Source organism: Poecilia reticulata, chromosome 2 (assembly GCF_904066995.2).
Source record: "Poecilia reticulata chromosome 2, P_reticulata-male-v2, whole genome shotgun sequence".
In the NCBI taxonomy this organism is placed as follows: domain Eukaryota; kingdom Metazoa; phylum Chordata; class Actinopteri; order Cyprinodontiformes; family Poeciliidae; genus Poecilia; species Poecilia reticulata.
In genome coordinates, this window is record NC_088831.1 from 41,231,549 (window position 1) to 41,251,971 (window position 20,423).

The following is a 20,423-nucleotide window of genomic DNA, read 5'->3' on the forward strand; positions in this document are numbered from 1 at the left end:
GAGAAAACTGACATGCATAAAGAATAAAGATACATATGTTCTTTTCTATTTTCAGAAAACATAAGGATTCTGTATTGGATATGCATTTCTAAGATTGTTTGTTTTTCCATAGAAATTCCACCTTTGACCTTAGGTCTCCTGTTTCTGCTGCTGTTTCTCACCATCAATGTGAGCCTTTTGTTCCATTTTCGACAACGGTACATATCAAGTAAGTTTGTTTTACAGCACTATAAATGCCAATGGTAAATGTTGTGGTTTTGAGTTTTCCTTAGATTGTGACCAGTTGTGGAAGTGAACCATGAACTCTTACAGAAATGTGAAGGAAGCTTCAGAGTTGAAATAGTTTAATTCACAATTATGGGTTATTCTCCCTATCATGTGAAGTTTTCAAAGTGTTTATAATCAGGAAGTGAAACTACATTAACTTAGATTTGTATAGGTTAATGAAACTACAAAGAATGTGTAAATTCATTATGAAGATGGTGTAGTTTTCCATAAAACCTCCATTCATCCATCTCTTGTTGCGAAGATAACAGAATAAAAAGAAATGGTGGCATCTCTCCTCCCATTAACACTTTCCAGTTTCACCTGGGTTTCTACGACCAAAAAGAACTTAGTGCTATGCAAACAAAGAATTTTTACTTTTAATATGCTGTTTCACTATCACTACAAAAATAATTAAAGTGACAAGGTCTTCATTTCTGTCAAATGTTATAGATTTATATAGTGGATCAGGTTGCTAATTATATCCAGGTATCATTGTGGATAACAGACTTTGTTTCCAGTTGCAGGCAGATTGTACTTAAAAATATATATATTTTTTGTCCCAGGAAATTCACATTAAACATGTTTAAAGCTCATTTAAATCTTCTTAAATAAAACATCTTGGTACCTTAAGACGAGTTAATTGTCGACTAATTAACTGAAAGTTAACATGTGATCAGGCCAACTGCATTATTTGTTCAAAACAATGTTTTCAGTCTTGTTCCATAAATTACATGACCAATAATGGAAACATTTGAAACCACAAGTTTATTTACACCAACTAAAGATTTATTTTTCTCATTGTCTGAAGTTAAATGAGACCAAACGCCTCTTGTTTTTAGAATAATAACAGTTATTTCTACTTACTAAAATTAGCAGGAATATATTGAGATTTTTTTTTTCTTCAAATTAAGAAATGCATACATAGAGTTAATTGGAGTAACATCTGTAGGTGTGTTTTAAATCCACACCTTTAAAACACGTCTTTCGTGTTTGACAAAAGTTAAAATAAATCAGCCAAGATATGAGGAAGATAATTGTGGATCTGTACAAGTCTGGTTCATCCTGGGGGCCAATTTCCATAAGTATGAAGTTTACAGAAATATTGACATGCGATGTAAATATCCAAACATCATGCTGTTCAGGAATGAGGTCAGTTCTGTGTCCCAGAGATGAACGGGTTCAATCTTCTAAGCTTTCTGTAACAATATGTTAGATTTGCCCTGATTATGCATGTTTAATATTTAACTTTTTTCACAGAAATTTCATTTTGGACCAGAATCCTCCTGATTCTGCGGGTTTTCCTGGTCCTACTGGGTCCTGCTGTTTCTGTGGGCTGGTTTTTTAATTTTATACCAGGCAAGTCCCATTTTCTGACAGAATGCTGAGTTTTTGATGTTATGACAGTAAGAAACTGAACCCACATCCATATGCCTTTGATGTGGGTTCACATCAAAACCCACATTAATAACTTAATATTTCTTTTTTTTCCCATAGAAATATATTTAACATTTTTAGGAATCACTATTGTTGTGCTGGCTGTTCTCGCTATTTCTGCGGAAATTGTGTTTCATTTCCAAGACTATTTGCTACCAGGTGAGTGTCTTCTATAACAGTATAACATTATTAAAGAGAGCAGTTTTTCTCCCAGTCAAAATAAAAAAGCTCTTCAAGAAAATGTTCAAACATTTTCAAATTCTGCTTCTTCATTCTTTAGATCAGGCCTAAAGAATTCATCCCAGCTCGAGCCCATCGGTTTTGTGTTAAGTTAAATAAATTCAGTTAAATTATTTTAATGAACATTTTACTTCTTTCAGTTTTAGAACTCCATTTAACAAAGCCATGTAACTTCTTCTGTTTTTAGCTTCCATTTAAAGACTTCCAGCTTAATTTTTGCAGCTTGTTGAAACATAACTGCAAATCTTCGGGGGCGTGATTAAAGGAAACGGGTCAGGGCAGGACTACATACCATACCAACTTTATTTATAAAGCACTTTAAAACAACCACAGCTGATACAAAGTGCTGTACATAATAACACAACATAACAATAAAAAAATAAAAACTCTTTTAAAAACTCAGTTTAAAAGCAAACAAACATACAATTTAAAACTAGATCCCACTGGCGTTGAAAGCCAAGTAAAATAGATGAGTTTTAAGACGAGCTTTAAAAGTGGACAGTGAAGGGGCCTCTCTGACCTGCAAAGGCAAGTCGTTCCATAACTTAGGGCCCATGACAGAGAAAGCCCTGTCCCCTCTGAGCATCCATGCATAATGTGCATGTTTACTGCATAATGTTTACATGCACATTGTGCAATGCTCTGCACAAACGTCTCTACCCTTCTTTTTCCCCCTCTTCTTCTCTATTTAGATTATAATAACTAGATTTATGTTGTGCTTTCTTGTTTAGTTCTCTTGTGCTGTAAATATGCTTTTTAAACACACCTGCATGAGTCAACACGACTATGAGCAAATAATTTTGATCCAGCCAGAATTCCAGGTCGGTTCGGGTCAAGCTGTAAATCTAAACTCCACTTCACAGTGATTGTTCACATTATAAGCACTAAATTAAACCTAAACTTGATCCTCTCAACTCCGACACTGAACACGATACACACTGTAACCATCGATGTAAATAAATATGCTTTTCATACACAGATTTTGACACCCAGGTTGTGGTTAACATGAAAATATCAGCATATTGTTGAATGAATCCAAACCTTTATCAAGTCTAACTTATTTAATTGGCTCCTGAGATTCATGTGTATGAGTCTCAGATCAGTAATAGAGTGAAAAATCTGCTGTGGTGTAACAGTACACAGGTATATGTGAGCCTGGATTAAGCTACATTTCAGGAGAGCAATAGAAATATTAAATTTTTCTCCTACAGTCTTTTCCATCAAATCCCCAGCTTGATAAACAATTATTGGTGGATTGCAGAACTACAAAGTGTTTACCTAAAACAAGGAGACAACTAAATTAAAGAGACATGTCACATTTAAATAACCACTTGGACATGTTCAAAAACATTACTACCTTTTGTCTAGAACTGTTTTGGGCATGTATATCTAATATCTAGATTTTCCTTTTTCATAGAAATTTCAACTTGGATCAGAATGATCCTGGAGTTGTTGTTTTTACTGGTTCTGCTTTCATTTCATGCAAGTATTCTCTCTGACATCCAAGGCTACTCAAAGTCAGGTACGTCTATTTTACAGCTGTATTGACATTAACATCTAAAACTGATGTGGTTTTAAATGTTCCTTAGATTGTAACTCAGAAAATTGATTCAGAAAGAAGACTAAGGTACAGAGATGCAATGATTCTGTTATCCTTTTATTTTTAGGGACTCGATTTCCTTACATGCTGAGTTTTCATTGTTTCTATGGTCAGGAACTGAACCCATATTGACCACCATGTACGTTTGTTGGTGAATGAACATCAGGGGCGTAACTGTGATCTCATAAGTGGGAAACATTTTTCAGATGTCTACTGAGGGAGTAGACGTCTGACTTCACTGACTTTGTGTTTTCACAGCCCCAGTGCAGCACCAAGGAACAACTTTAGTTTTTTAAACTTTGTACTAAAAATCAAAAGTTTTAGTTGCCAAACTGAGTGGAGAAAATATTTACAAACATTTACAGGGTAAGCAGCGAGTCATTACATACAAGAGAGCAACTCTGAACATGAAATGTTTAGTAAAACATGATTCTTTGAACAAATTATTACTTCGCACACAAAATGCAAAATAATTGACAGATAACAGGGTAAAAAGCCTCAAAATGTAATTTATTGCCATAAAAATAGAAAGTAGACATATCACTAAACAACATTTTAGTCAAATGTGAAAGCACGATGTGTGAAATTAATCAGATTAAATAAAAATGTAATGACCTACTTCAAAATTGCAGCCTTTATAAACACAAACAAGGCATAAGTCAAATAATATCTGAAAATAAACCACAAACAAATATGTCTAAATATATATGGTAGATGTGGCCTTTTCCTGGTGCTGCCTATGATACAGATGTAACATATTTTGGAATGAAAATAATCCTGAAATCTCTGTAAAATACCTGCCTGGTTTCTCAGTGCAACAGATCTCTCCTTCTCAGCATTTTGTAGCCTCTCCTTCCCTGAGAAAACCATCATCACTACTGCTGGTCTCTGGTTTAATATCTCCTCCGTGACTCGTAGCTCTTTCTGTTGTGACAATAAACATTTCTTCTGAATATGGAAAGCAACAGTGAGCACAACCCTCTGTTGTGAGGGTTCTCCACAGACCAGCCAGAAAGATGCTGAATGGATTCCAAAAATATTCTTAAGTAATTACAAAAAAGTCCAAAAATAAATCAAAAATTATGACTTGGGCCCAAAGGGTCAGCATAGCAAACTACAACTCAGGAAGCAACACAAAGAACTCGAGCACAAAAGTGAATAAACAAGATATGAGAGGAACTTAAATAGTGGCTGATCAGAGCAGTGCTGACACACGAAGGGGTCATTTAACATACAAGAACTTAAACAAAAGAAAAAACACTAAAGAAATGGTCAAATTAAACTAAAGAAAACCAGGTTACCTCGTCCCCTGGCAAACAAATGGAACGACCCGCTGAGGAGGTTTGCCAGCCTCATAAGGACGTCAATTAGCTGCAGATCTTCTGAGTGACTCCAGCAGCAGCTCCACAGGAAACTGGTAACTCAGAACATGAAGAAATTAATTTGTTGCCTTTAACCAAAATATGAAGAACTGACAGATAAAGTTAACTAAATGCACTGCAAATAATTAACTAAAGAGTCAGGCTAATGAAAATAATTGTAAAAATACAAAATCTAAACTGTTCACTAATCAATATTTAAACTAATGTTAAGGATGAACAGAAAACAATTACCATTCAGATCTAGGGACAATTCTGAAAGTGTGCATCCATGAAGAAAAGCTGACATACAGAATAATCATTTGCAGGCTAATAAACTTTAATCCATCTCTAGTGGACGTGTCTGTCTCAGATTTTGTCTTCATGTCTTTCCATAGAAATGTTTTCAACTTGGCTCGGACTTGTCATGCTCCTCCATATTCAGGTGTTTCTTGTCTCTGAAACTGGTGATCTGTATTTTCATTTTCGAGACAATCTGCTGTCAGGTAAGTTTATTTTAAAACCATATTTAATGTGCAATAACAGTTGCTAGCATGCAGAGTTTGCAGCGTGTTTATGATGAGGAGACTCTGCACATCAACCTGAATGTGGCTGAAAGAAACAATATGGTCAAGTAGAAGACGCTGATAAATATTTGTCAATCAAAAACAATACATATATAAAATATGTGGCATGTATTAGCATTCACTGACTTTGAATCAGTATTTTGTAGAATCATCTTTCACTGAAATTACACCTTTAACTCTTTTGGATATTTGCAATTGATTAACTATTTCCCAGAACAGAAATTTTCAAGTCTTGTCACTGAAACGAAAGCCGGTTTAGATCTAAATTTGGATGATTTATTAGAACATGTGCTTTGATCTAAGTTATCCCATTGTAGCTTTGACTTGAAATTTGTTGGTGTAAAGTCTCTGACTTTGTATTTTTAAAAGTTATTTTCCTTGTGACAAACATTGTTGTAAATAGTGTGTGAATAAATTGAATTTAATTTAGTTCTTCAAACGCAAATACTTGGACCAAATGTTGTGTTCTATTCATAGAAATACTGACTTTATATACTGACTTTATAATTTTTTTTCCACTTAAACCTTTTGAAGGCACTTCATAAAAAAAATAGATCCCTGAAAAAACATGTTCTCATTGACATTATAAATATTACTAAAGACTTTCACAATGTTGAAAGGCATCATAATTCATACTGTTGAGGAAACTTTGACTTGTGTAATAATAATTATGAAAATATTATTTCTTCAGAAAAATATAAGAGGTACTGGTTATGTATGTCTGATACCAACCTGATCTCCATGTTTTTCCATAGATTTGTCAGATAAGCTCAGAATTTCCCTGGATTTGCTGATCATGCTGGTTTTGTTCTCTGTGTATGGAGGCCTCTTATTTTATTTCCGAGACAATCTGATGTCAGGTGAGTTTCTTCTAAACAATGTCGACACAAATATCTAACATGCTGAGATTTTCACTGTAACTTTTATGATGTTGACCTGATCAGTTAGTGAACCATTGCGCTGATACAGGAAGATGGAGGATGCACTGCATCTCCGTGGCTTATAGTCCTTTTATGATTATAGGCTGAGTTTTCATGTCAGGACTGTATACAGTTAAAATTTACTTTAATTTGATGGATGAAATGAGATTCAAGCAAATTGGTTTTCTTGCATTTCTATTTATGTGGCCGTCTTGATTCTAGAGGCCAAATAAATAGGATGAACTGGGTTTGGCCCTAGAATCTTGAGTTTGACACATTTGAATTAAATCTAAATACATAATATATAAAGACATATATATACCTAAAGGGACTATGTTTCTCAGCTAACATGGAAATGTGGTATTCAATCATTCATCTGCACACCATTTACCTAGTTATAGTGAGTTAACCTGGCTGAGTCATTTTGTTTGTAAGCCTTAGAAGTAAAATAAATCTATGATATGCTGCCAAACTTGACCATCAAATAAAACTTCAAAACTATTTACTTTTAACTGTATCTAACTGATATTTGTTTTCCTTTTTCCTTTGTATAGAAATTCCAACTTGGGCCAGAATTTTCCTGGTTTTGTGGATTCTCCTGGTTTTTAGTGTTCATGTGGGTCTTTTATTCTTTTTTCGGCAAAATTTCATGTTAGGTAAGTGAATTTTTACAACCATGTCAATGGTACAATATAAAATGCTTCCAAGAGAGCATTTAAATTGTAAGTTAAATCATATACATATGGAGAGAGAGAGAGAGAGAGAGAGAGAGAGAGAGGTTTAAAAATTCCCTTTATTTTACATTCCTTATGTCAAACAACAGACAAAAAAACAAATCATAAAAACAAACTCAAACAAAAGAAAAAACTAAAGAACCCTCATCCAATGTACACAGAACATTGTTAATTCCCCATTTGTTTACAAATCCATCAATGTTATTTGTCAACTTAAAAAACTCAAACTCTACACGAATTCTAGCGATTATCAGTCTCTGAAATAAAACACAAGCATCATCCGTTTGATGACCGTTCTTTTTGTTCCTCCTTGATAGCCATATTGCTAGTTTTGCAGTCCCAGAAATAAAATTCAAAAGAGTGTGTATAGATTTCTTTCCTACACTGTACCTTGGACCATAAATAAAAACACAGTTAGAAAACTTTTCACCAAACCCACCAAACAACCGACCCAAAAGAACAAAAAGAGACTTCAATCTTAAACACTCGATAAATAAATGAGACAAAGTTTCGTCTTGAGAACAGTAACCACAGAGAACACTAACCCCAGGATCAAGGTGTGCCAGATACCTGTTTGTAGCTATGGCCCCATGCACAACCCTCCACTGGAGGTCACCCACCCGCTTCTCAACAGGGGGTTTGTACAGGGACCGCCAACAGCCTCCTGGGGAAGAGCTGGAGCCAAAAAACTCAAGCCACCTCGAAACTCTCACCTCTGCCAGTGAGCGTAAATTCAGCACCTTCACACAGATGTGGTACAAAACCTTCTTCTCCAGGCCATCAAAACGACCCAAAGGAGAATCTTGTAGAGACAGCAAGAGCTCTGGTTCATCCTGCCACTGATCTACTGCAGGAGAGACGATCAGGGAAGGAAACATGTACTCACATTCATCATCCCATTGGTCAGACAGAGTACTGTTTACAGCAAACGCTCTGATGGAAACTGGCAGAGGGGCACATGCTTCTTCTTTCAGCCTCGATGCAAGTCTGTTGGATCGTATCTGTAGACTCTCCATCAGACTGTCCACAGACAGCTTCATCAGGTGACCCAGCTTCACACAGCCTGCTTCCCTCATCCTAGATCTCAGCGTACCAGATGAGAGGAGCTGTGACGAGAGGAAACCGTTTTCAAACAGAGGCTCCTCAAAAACCCACATTCCAGGTGTTGTCTCAGTCTCTCTCTCAAAGGTGAGGATCTTCCAAGCGTTTAGCACAGACTGGTAGAACGGGGTGAGACCAGACAGATCCAGAGATCCTTGTCTCAGCAAAAAGAGGTGTTTGTCGTACCCCATACGACCTGCTGTCCTCAGCAGAAGACGCGCCGTGTCCAGCCATGGCAGTCCAACCCCATACAACAGCTTCTGCAGAGTTTGAAGCCTGAAGGCCGCGATCCGGGACATGATGTCAATTAGTCCTTGTCCTCCCTCCTCCACAGGTAGATACAAGGCAGCGGCTCTCACCCAGTGACATCCGGACCAGAAAAAGTCCACTAGAGTCTTTTGGAGACGCTGTATAAGAGACGGTGGAGGCGTCAACACAGTCAGTTTGTGCCAGAGAGCCGAAGCGACCAAGTTATTAACCACCAAGACTCTTCCCCTGTAAGATAGCTGAGGTAGCAACCATTTCCATTTAGATAATCTGGCACACACTCTCTCCATGACACCCTCCCAATTTTTCTTCAAAACAGCCTCAGTGCCCAAATAAACCCCCAAGAATTTTAAACCCTGATCAACCCAGTGAATGTTACCTGGCAATACGGGGAGGTTATTGTTCTTCCATTGGCCGACTTTTAAAGCAGAACTTTTCTCCCAGTTAACTTTAGCTGAAGAGGCTTTTTCATAAAGCTCCAGACAATGCTGAAGACCCGTAACATCATTCTGGTTCTTGATAAAAATATTGATGTCGTCAGCATATGCAGAAACTATTAAATTTGGATTGCTAGTCAAACCTGGAAGAACAAGACCAGTGAGGGTGGAGCGAACTTTGTGTAACAGCGGCTCAACTACAATAGAATACAGCTGTCCAGATATGGGACAGCCTTGTCTAATTCCTCTCTGGACTTTAACAGGACGACTCAATCCTCCCCCAACTTTTATAACACAAAACACTTCATTATATAATAAACCCAATAAAGAAATAAAACCTTCACCAAATCCAAATGCTCTCAATGTAGAAAAAAGAAAACAATGATCGACTCGATCAAAAGCTTTTTCCTGATCTAAAGAAATAATTCCAACATCCATTTCATATTGCTTACAAATGTCAAACAGATCTCTTAAAAGAAAAAGATTGTCCTTGATGGATCTCCCAGGAACACAATATGCTTGATCTCTGTGTATAATAAGTTCAAGAACATTTTTCAGCCTGTTAGAAAGCACTTTAGAAAATAGCTTGTAGTCCACACAGAGGAGAGAGACAGGCCTCCAGTTCTTCAAAAGAGTCAAATCTCCTTTCTTTGGAAGCAGGGAAAGAACAGCTTGTCAACAAGACGATGGTAATATTCCTGTTAAAATGCACTCCTGAAGTACCTCCCACAAGTCGTCCTCCAACAGCCTCCAGAAGTGTTTGTAGAAGTCGGCAGGTAGACCATCTAAGCCTGGACTCTTTCCCGAAGCCATCTGTCCAACCGCAGCCGTCAGTTCTTCTATTGAAACTCCAGCTTCCAGAATGTCCCGATCTGCAGCGGTGAGCTGAGGAAGATCGTCCAACAAAGTCTCCCTGGAGCTTCCGCTACAGGTCTGCTTCCTGTAGAGGTCACTGTAAAAGGCTGCAGCATGTTCCTTCATAGTGCTGCGATCAGCAGTCAGCGCTCCATCAGGAAGTCAGAGACAAACCAGCTGCTTCGCCCGGCTGACGCTCCTCTCCAGATCGAAAAAGAAAGATGTCGGGGCGTCCATGTCCTTCACTGAGGTGAACCTGGACCGAACTAAAGTCCCTTTTGCCCTCTCATGTAAAAAACTACTTAACTGATCTTTCTTAAGTTTGTACTGATTACCAGCGTCAGATGACAAATTCTCTTCAAAATCTTTAATTTCCCTTTCTAAGCTCTGAATCACTTTTTTAATTTTAACTGTAGAAAAACTCGTATATTGTTGGCAAAAGACTCTTATCTGAGCCTTTCCGACCTCCCACCACTCAATTAAAGACATAAATTCCGATTTCTTTGTTTTCCAAACTTGCCAAAAGTTACTAAAACTCTGACAAAAGAGAATGTCTTTAAGCAATTTCGTATTGAAATGCCAGTAAGATCCACCTCTAATATTACTCGGAAAAAGAAAATCCAAATATATCAAATGATGATCCGAAAAACCAACTGGAGAAATTAGACAGTTGGCCAAATTATTTCTAAAATTGTCTGAAATATAAAGCCTGTCCAACCGGGCCCCACTCACTGTCCCACCCTTCATTTTTACCCAGGTATACTGCCTGTCCTGGGGGTGTTTAGTTCTCCAAGCATCAACCAGGCCCAGCTCTGCTGTCACCTCGGCTAATTTGGAGGATGATGGAGGATGCGGTTCTTCCCCAGTTCTGTCAGTTAAAAAATTTTCAGTACAGTTCCAATCACCCCCCATTACAACACACTCATTATGATTGGACTGTTGCAAAAAAATATACATGTCCTGAAACATTTTAATTCTTTGATCCCCTTGATTAGGCGCATAGACATTCATAAAACAGAATTGGATCTTTCCTATTTCCCCTCTAACCACCAGGACTCTTCCTGGGACCAACTCAGTACTAGAAACAACCTTAATATCTAAGACTGGCGAGAATAAAATTGCTACACCAGCAGATGACCTGGTCCCATGAGATAGAAAATGTTTCCCTTTCCAGCTCAAACCCCACTCCACCTCATTTTCATGATCTGTGTGTGTCTCCTGTAAAAACACAACATCAAGTTTCTTCAGCCTAATCATATCTAAGCTGATCATCCTTTTATGAGGATCCCTCCCACCGTTGATGTTTAAAGTCCCAACCCTGATGTTACTCATAGAGGTGAAAAGGAGAAGGAAGACAGACAGAGACAGTAGAGAGAAAACCACCCAGTGCACTTTAATCATTGTCTTATTTCTGAGTTTTCAACCGTTTCAAACCCTTTTTTTTAGTTACGGACAAATGTCTTCGGACATTTGTCATGTGCTTCTTTAACCGGAAACGTTTCTTCTCATCCAACATTTCAAACCCAACTATTTTCTGTACCATTAACACGCTTCTGATAAACTTTTCCGCATCGGGAAAATAATCAAGAACTTTAACTTGCTTTCCAAACGTTTCATCCAGAAAATCATTAATTTCCTCCAGTGTGTACAACTCATCACTAGATATTTGCGAATCTGTAATGGAAACACTGTCCGAGTCACTGTCATCCTCCATGTCCTCCACCTGTACAGGTGGAGCTGCGGACCGATCCTGCTGCCGCCTCGGCAGCAGCACAAACAGCAGTCCGATCGGTTACTGTATCCAAATCGTTCCCATCTGATGGGTCCTTTGGAACATCAGGTCCAGTTTCCTCAGTCTCCCCTTTTGCAGCGCGTTTATCCTGTCCGCTGCTTCCCTCCCCGGCATCAGAACCAGCTTCTGCCGAGGAAGGATCTCCAACCACCGGAGGCTCCTCTGCTCCTCCTCCCCCCTCAGCCTGATCCTCCTGCTGCCTGTGTGGACAGGAGGCCCGTTTGTGCCCAACATCTCCACACTCAAAACATTTCATGCTCCCAGTGCTCGCATAAACCATGTAGGATCCTTCTTCATATTTTACTCTAAAAGAGACTTCTAACGTGGCAGAGTTTAAGAACATGAAAACTTGCCTCCTGAAGGACTGAACGTGTTTCAGTTTGTCATGTTTGCATCCCAAACCAATGGTTTTAAAACCACTCGCAAGTTTCCCAAAACGCTGAAGCTCTTTCTCCAACAAAGAGTTTGGGATGAACGGCGGGACGCCGGAGACAATGACCCGGGTGGAAGGAACCGCAAGCGGCGACACCTGCAGATACTCTCCGCTTATTGTCACCCCGCTGGCAATCAGCTGGTTCACCAAGCGCTGCTCTTTTAGAAATACCACGACTCCCTTATTCATCCTAGAGGCATAACTTAGGTTACTGTGACCAACTAGATCACCAACCGTCAACAGAACCGTTTCAACTGGGATTGTCGGATCAGGTTGGATCCGAAACCCATTTCTCAAAGAGAGGGGCGGCGGCTCCGAAGACGCCATACCGCAAACAAACAGCGCTACAAGCGCTGAAACTCACGAAAACAACCAAGACTTGGAACCAAAACGAAGTCAAGACTATTAGAAAACACTTACATGAAAAAAATGAAAGAAAGAAAGAAAGACAATAACCACCGTTTAGGTCACTTTCACTCTCTCGAACTCACCACCTGCAAACTCACCACCACCACTCAGAGAGAGAGAGAGAGAGAGAGAGACAGAGAGAGAGAGAGAGAGAGAGAGAGAGAGAGACAGAGAGAGGGAGAGAAAGAGAGAGAGAGAGAAAGGAAGAGAGAGAGAAAGAAAGGGAGAGAGAGATGGAGGGAGAGAGAGAAAGAGAAAAGAAAGAGAGAGAGAAGGAGAGAGAGAGTGAAAGAGGGAGAGAGAGAGAGAGAGAGAGAGAGAGAGAGAGAGAGAGAGAGAGACTATTGTACATAAAAACCAGTGATGATCCAAAGCTTGAACTTTCTGACTTCTCTGTATCTGGTGCTGTTATTAAAGTGCTGCAGTTAAATACCTGGGCCTTCATGTAACTGATGATCTGACTGATGACATGGATCTACTAATTATGACTCTCTGAGTTAAACAAAATCAATAAAGTTTGGTTAAGAAGTGGTTTTCTCCTGGAATATTACTAATATGATAATGTGCAGCTCACCTGTTGCTGTTTTTGTTTTGTTATTACAGTCTACAGGGTGGAGGTGGATTCAGGAGTGGAATCTGTTCTGTTGCCATTTAAAACTTCAATGCGTCTTCCTAAAGAAGTCCAGGTAACATGGACAAACAACTCTGGCAGAATCATCCACAAGGCTCAGGGGAGCTCATGTGGTTTCCTAAGGCTGGAAGAACAAGACTGTCAGTATGCAGACAGAACAGAGATGGAGAAAACCTTTACAGTAGGAGACGTCAGTTTGATACTGAAGAATCCCACAGACAGAGACACAGACACCTACACCTGCACCGTCTCTAAGAAATCTGGAAAAATCCTGGTCAAGAAAAAAGTTCTGCTCAACGTCAGAGGTCAGAACAATAGATAAAATGTGGCCTATGTCACATTTTACATCATAAATGACTTTATATGAACCTTCTTCTTTAATAAAACTGGGGGAGTTGTTTTTATTCTGATCATTCATTTACTGAGAGGTGCAGTAAATCCTGGCCAGGTCACCAGTTTAGACTGTGTAAATTAAATTTTAAATTAATATATTTTAGGGGATGGCTCATTTGTAACATGTACAAACGTCTATTAGTATTTATGATTTATTTTGAATTTGAACTTGTTATTGTTAAAACAGAATCTAACAGCAGTGTTCTTTTCTCTCCTTTTTTGGTGGTTGGTTTTCATCTTCTAACTTTCTCCTCTCCTCCATCCAGCTGGATCCGACTCTCTCATCATATCCATAGACTTTGGTTCAGGATTCAGTGGCTACAGCTTCAATGTTAAACCCAGACAGGAAGGAGGTGAGACCCAGATAAAGAGATGGAGGAATGGACTTGGACTAGACACCCCAAAGACTCCAACCTGCATCCTGTTTGATGAACATGAAGAATTTATAAAGTTTGGTTACGAAGCTAAAACAGCATTTAATAATATGAGAGGAGAAGAAGCTGAGAAACATTATTTCTTTGAAAACTTCATTATTGCTATCCAGGGCAAAGTAAGTACAAGTTAAGCTTTACATAAAAATCTCAATTTTATTTTACTGTGTCCTTTATGTGGATACTTTTTGATTTTAAATTTGTCAGTAACTGAATTATCTGAGATACTTTAACCCTTCAATTGCTCTCCTCAAAGCTTTCCATCATTAGCTCTGTGGGTCCCTAACTTAATTAACATCTCTTTCATTTTATATTGTACACTAAAAAAGAGAGAAAGCAAGCTGAAGATAGACCCATAATTTTTTTCACCTTTAAAAAAAGCCAATTTGAAGATGTTTTGATGAAGACTCTGAGGAAGACTTGTCTGAATAAAGTTGGACTTATTTTAAACAAGCCTTTCATGGGCAGACAATCTGGTGAGAATTCTGAAAAATGGATTATAAAAATAATCTCCAAAGAAACTATGACAGTTTCTCTTTTCAAACCTTCAGCTCAAATACATTTAGTACAATTTTTGACAATCCTCAACATATCACACTAACCTGAGCCTGTTCTCAAAGTGCACTGCAAACTAACAGATTGAGTTTATATAAATAAAAATATCAGTTCAATCCAATCATGCAGTCAGATTCATTTCAGTTCCATATATTCCAGTTTAATTCTGGTTAAGTAAGGCCCCCAAGTTCAGTTTATTGTTCCAATTGAGTAATGTGTTCTAAGGAAACCCAGCTGACTGCATCGACTCACTAACTCTGCTGCAATCACTTCTGCTGAACAACATTGCATTGACAAAATGCACATCAAGGTCAACAGTTTGTCCATTTAGGCCAATCTAGCAGTGAAGACTCAGACAGAGATGGAGAAGCAGTAGCCACAGTAGCGCTGAAGTTGGCTCTAAGCTAGTGACCACGTACCGCACCCAGAATCACAGTAAAGACACATTAGGTCAAATCTAGAACATATTAAACCCCAAATGGTTCTACATAGTGCAAAATCTACAACAAGAAGGTTTTGTAAAATACTTACTATACTGGTCTAGGCCAGTGTTTCTCAACCCTGGTTCTCAAGACACACTGTCCTGCATGTTTTAGATGTTCCCCTGCTTCAACTCACACTTTTCATTTGATTGCAAAGCCTAAAGCATGCAGGGTAGTTTGCCTTGAGGACCAGGGCTGAAAAACACTGGTCTTGGCGATGATCAGACAGAAAGGTACAGTAACAGAAACAAAGAGGATATGGACAAAAAACTCAAGAAAGGACAATTGTATTTACAGTGAGAGACAATATGGCATGTTATTGTGACAAAGTAACTTAAACGGATTGGATCCATGTGAGTTATTAGGACAAATACTTTTCCTGTTTAGCTCCTTCATTTTTTTATAGTTTTGCTAATATTTGTGAAAGTTTTGCATTTAGGATTAGCCGAGCCCCCAGCATGGGGATGATGTGACGTCACAATCTGATTGCCTGTTACTTTCTGAGAAACACTGGAATAACTCAGCGATTTATTTCAACACCAAGTTCTGATCAGAGGACTGGGATCAACATCTCAGCTGCTGCTCAAAGTCACAGCCTTGAAATGAGGCGGTCAAAATATTTGATTTACTGCATCGAAATTATGGAACATTTTTCTTCTCGTTACCAAAGATGCACAGATACTGGAAAATGTCAAACCTTTGCTGAAGACCTAAACTTCTGCTTCTGTGTGTTTTCTTTGGAAAAGCAGCAACTTTCCTGAATTTGATATTTAACCTAAATCTATGCAGTTAACCCAGCTATCAAAATGACTGATGTATTTTAATCAAATAAAATACACACATAATCCAACAATGTTTAGTTTTTCAAACCAGTAAATTGTTTATTATTATTTTTGATGCTTAAAAAGTAACAGTTTCTGCTTGGACGGGCCCTTAGACTGGAGCAGTTTTCAATTAGTAACTCTGTCAAACTAACCTACAAACTAACATATCGAAACTTATTCCCAGGACATCAGCAAGCAGAGAGTTAAAGGAGCAAATGACAAGTCAATGACAATCGAGAAGGTTTTAACTGAAGTTCTGAGATTCCTGAAGGACGATGCTCTGAAAACCATCAGATCTCATCCAGAAGGAGGAGAGTTCACAGCTGATGACTTCACCTGGGTGCTGACTGTTCCTGACAGCTTGGATCAATCAGCTAAACAGTTCATAATAAAATCTGCAATCCAGGTAACATCATGTTTTAAAGTCAACATCATCTCTGAAATGTTCATCAGAATGAGACTTCTGGTTTCTCCTCCAGGCTGGTCTTGTAACAGACGCCACTAAAGACAAACTGATGTTTGTTCTGGAGTCAGAAGCAGCTTTGACCTGGTGTTTGAAGCTTCAACCTGATGGTTTCATCACACAGAACCACAGCAGAGACTCACAGGATCAACCTGCAGGAGCAGCAGAACCTGATACCAGCTGTAATGGTACTGAGTGGATCTATAACGTCTGGCAGACAAACATTCAACATTTAACATCTAACAGGTTTCAGTCTGTTTTTTAGGGAAAGTTCAACATATCAATTGATTATTTAGCTAATCTGTTTTTACTAACTATGTGGAAGCAAATAAGTCAGGTGAAGGTTTGAGCAAGTATTACATATTTGTTCTTAAATCTTTGACATCATCAAGCATTTTTACGCAAATTCAACCCAGGTAACCACAAATATTTATTTTATTTATTAAGGAAATAAAACAACCTGAACCAATGTTGTCCTCCTTAAAAAAAAAAACAATTTTCTCTTAAGTCTAATAACTGCAAACTAACAGTTGCAATCCCGCAGTTGGTTTAAATTTCGGAAAAGGACTTTTGTTTGCAGAGTATTTTTAATGTAGCAGATTGGAGGGAATGACCTGTTGAAGGTCACAGATTTCAGTCCAGACTTGGTAACTCATTATTTGAAGCCAGTCAAAGACAGATATGACTGACTGGTTAGTTTGGATTTAGTCTGAAACATGACAAAATTTTAATAAATTGGTGATCTGATTAGCTATTGCAAACAACACATTTGATTAAATTGATCATCACACTATATATTATTATTGATTTATTCTGTAGGTTATACTCGCAGTTAACAATTACACACCTGATATTATTTGGGTTGCAGTTCACTATAATAGATTTACTCCCCACTTTTAAAGCCAGAATATCATCTGAAATGGTGTTGATCAGAGGATGGGCCCTGTGACAGACAGGTGACCTGTCCAGGTGACCCCACCTCTCGCCCAGAACGTTAGCTGGAGAGGCACTAGCAACTCCTGACCCCATTAGGGACAAGGATGTATGGATGTATGGATGTATGTATGTATGTATGTATGTATGTATGTATGTATGTATGTATGTATGTATGTATGTATGTATGTATGTATGTATGTATGTATGTATGTATGTATGTATGTATGTATGTATGTATGTATGTATGTATGTATGTATGTATGTATGTATGTATGTATGTATGTATGTATGTATGTATGTATGTATGTATGTATGTATGGATGGATGGATGGATGGATGGATGTGTTACTTTTGGTGGGGCTTTTTTACTCTTCTTTGCTCCATTAACCTGACAATCTTCATTGGAAATTTGTTGGTTTATTAAGCTTACAGTGATATTCAGAGGTAAGCAGAGTGGACAGAAACTGTCCTTTTTTATGGTGAAGCTCCATAAGGTTTCTGTGTTTCTGCAGATCCACCAGGAAGTCAGGAGGCTGTAAAGTTTATGGCCAAACCAGAAGAAACTGTAGTTCTGCTGGAGACACAAAGAGACAGGAAACGGTACCTTGTTGTCGTCTGTGGAGGTAAAAGTTACACAACCTTACTTAAGTTTTAAAAATATTTGTCTTCATACACTAGGAGAACTAATAAATGTTTTGAAGTGATTTTTTTGATTGTTTGCTGAATGTGAGATAAAATGTGGAATAATAAGTTGTTTTCTGAGTTTGATCTTTTAATGTGTTTTATTCTCTTCCTGTTTGTCAACAGATAAAAACATTTACTTTACTACTCATGAAGTCCTGGAAGGAGGAGCCGTGAAGACACTTTACAATGATCCTAAAAACAATCTGGGGGGAAAATATGTGGAAGGAAAATTCAAACAGTTCCTGAGAGAAATCCTCTCTGATGGAGTCTGGAATGAATATGAACAAAACTTCCCCAATGAGGTTCAGAAGATGATGTATGATTTTATTTTTCTCAAACATTTAGATGAAGATGTTCAAATCAGTTGCCCGGGTAACCTGGTCATGTTGGCTCAGAAACAGAAAGCGATTGAAACTTTCTTTGATTCAGTGGAAGGAGCTTCTTGGGATGAAGGATCCATCAGGATCTCCAGAGAGAAATTGAGATCTTTCTATAATGAGAGTCTGCAGGGAATCACAAAGAAACTCAGAGAAATATTAGACAAAAATCTCAACATTGGGTTTATTGTGTTAGTGGGAGGATTGGCTGAGAGCCAGATTCTACGTCAGCACATCACTGATCAGTTTGGACCTCAGTATAAAGTCCTGTGTCCTCTTAGACCCCAGGAAGTGATTCTGAAAGGAGCCGTAGAGCTGGGGAGAAACCCAAAGATGGTGGAGCCTCAGAGGAAACGTCCAGCTTGGTTCAGATGGTTTTGTTCTTAATAATTCAGACAATGTGCATACTTTGTTTTTGTTTGGTTTGTCTGTTTTACTTATTGATACAATTGTAAACATTTTCCATGGTCTATATTTTTGCTGTTTTGTACCAGAAACCAAGAAAACAGTTCCAGACTTGAATTTGTAAATTGAATTAAAAATAAACGTTAATTTTTATTTAACCTGGTTCTCCTGCCTCCCTTCTGTTTGTTGTGGTTTTTATTGTTTTTTTGTTTTTTTTGGAGTCCTTTGATTAGATTAGTTTGAACGTGAAAGGTTAAGTATCAACATGCAGATGTGAATATTTTAAAACTTATATTCCCCTGATTGATAGATCAGTGTTGCTCCCTGGAAGTTTAATTGTTTTTCTAATTTTATTAATGTGTTGCTTAAATAATTAGAGCTTTAGAAAACTGATATTTGTTTTTAGCTTCAATTGATTAATAAACCATCTAAAGACGCTTCATATGGTTTTTTGCTCATGTCTTATATTTATACAGTTGCACATTTACTAAAAATTGCAGATAACAATTTGAATAACTGTTGTTTTCTTGTGCTTAATGTGTATTTGGTTATTAAACATTTCAGAAAAATAAAATTACATATGAAACTTTTTGAACCACACATATGATGTGATTTAATGTCTGCACACAGCAAATCCAGGAGGCCCAAATTAACTGTCAGATTTGATTTCAACACTTTTAAAGTGTCTATATGGGTCCACATCAGAAATTGTTAATTTAACTCTTTTTGGAGAGTTGATACCTTAACTCTTATAAAGTGTCAAATATCAAATCTGTTGGAGTTAATAATTTAACACTTACTAACACTAATTCAGTGTTTGATCTTAATGTTAACTCTCACAGAGTACTTCTTTAACTTCTAAAAAGTTATTTGTAATTAACATTAAATAAGTACTTTACTATTTTGAACTTTTAAAAATTATTTGGAAAATACATATTTAATAAAGAGGCAATGCTTTTCTCAAAGGAATTTATTTCAAAACGTGCACCATAATTACAAAACGTATAACAAAATGGAATAATGTGCATGTTTCACATAACGGTTTCATTCACATACTGTATTGGTTATCAAACGGTCTGACATATCAGCTGTGCCATACTAAATGCAGTATGCTTAATACATTTTTCTTCAATACAATAAGCACGAAATTGTTCAAAGTACAAGGTGAAAAAATTAAGGCAAGCAGTTCATGTAATATGATAGAGTACATTTTCTTTAAACACGTAGATTGCCAGATATTGCAGTACATAACAGACCATCCGGATATTCAGATCCATCATTTTTTACCCAGTTTCTGCTGATTATGTTCTGTTTCTGTTGATAAAAGACAGTTCCTCTCTGCACTCCACCAGAGAGATGTCCACTGACTGACAGATTGTCTTCAGGTTGTTGGGCTGTTAGTGATGTTTGGCCAGAGACACCAACATTCTCCTCTACTGCATTAGACAGTCTTCACTCTGAGTAGGGCAGCCAGTGTCGGTCTCTGGATCATAACAAACAAGAAACATAACAATGGGAAGTGGAACGACGGAATACATTTTTACTACAACTCTAACAACAAGCCTCAATTACAGAAATGTAGGCAGGATTTCAGAGATATTAATCATTTTTGGAGCTTGAATCTTCGAAGAATCCATGGAGGGATCGGGAGGGGGAGGTTAGGCTGACGACTGGTGATTCATATACAAAAAGGCAATAAAAGGATTAAAAAATGCTGCAAAACGTATATAAGAAGACACAACAGCGGGAGTAATGCTCTCAATATAAAAAAGATCTGTTCAATTTAGCCAAGAATTTGACTTGGCTAAA

General features: G+C 37.8%; 1 protein-coding gene across 1 annotated transcript; it reads left to right on the plus strand.

Moving 5' to 3' along the window:
* The first annotated feature begins 1,775 nt into the window (after positions 1–1,775).
* LOC103461827 (heat shock 70 kDa protein 12A-like) lies at positions 1,776–18,770 on the plus strand. The gene is made up of 11 exons (XM_081604636.1): positions 1,776–1,860; positions 3,359–3,463; positions 5,298–5,405; positions 6,242–6,346; positions 6,961–7,062; positions 13,037–13,369; positions 13,724–14,007; positions 15,934–16,155; positions 16,229–16,400; positions 17,661–17,771; positions 17,956–18,770. Exons 2-11 carry the CDS (start codon positions 3,379–3,381, stop codon positions 18,594–18,596), a joined length of 2,163 nt encoding a protein of 720 aa, XP_081460762.1. The 5' UTR covers positions 1,776–1,860; positions 3,359–3,378; the 3' UTR covers positions 18,597–18,770.
* Positions 18,771–20,423: the final 1,653 nt, after the last annotated feature.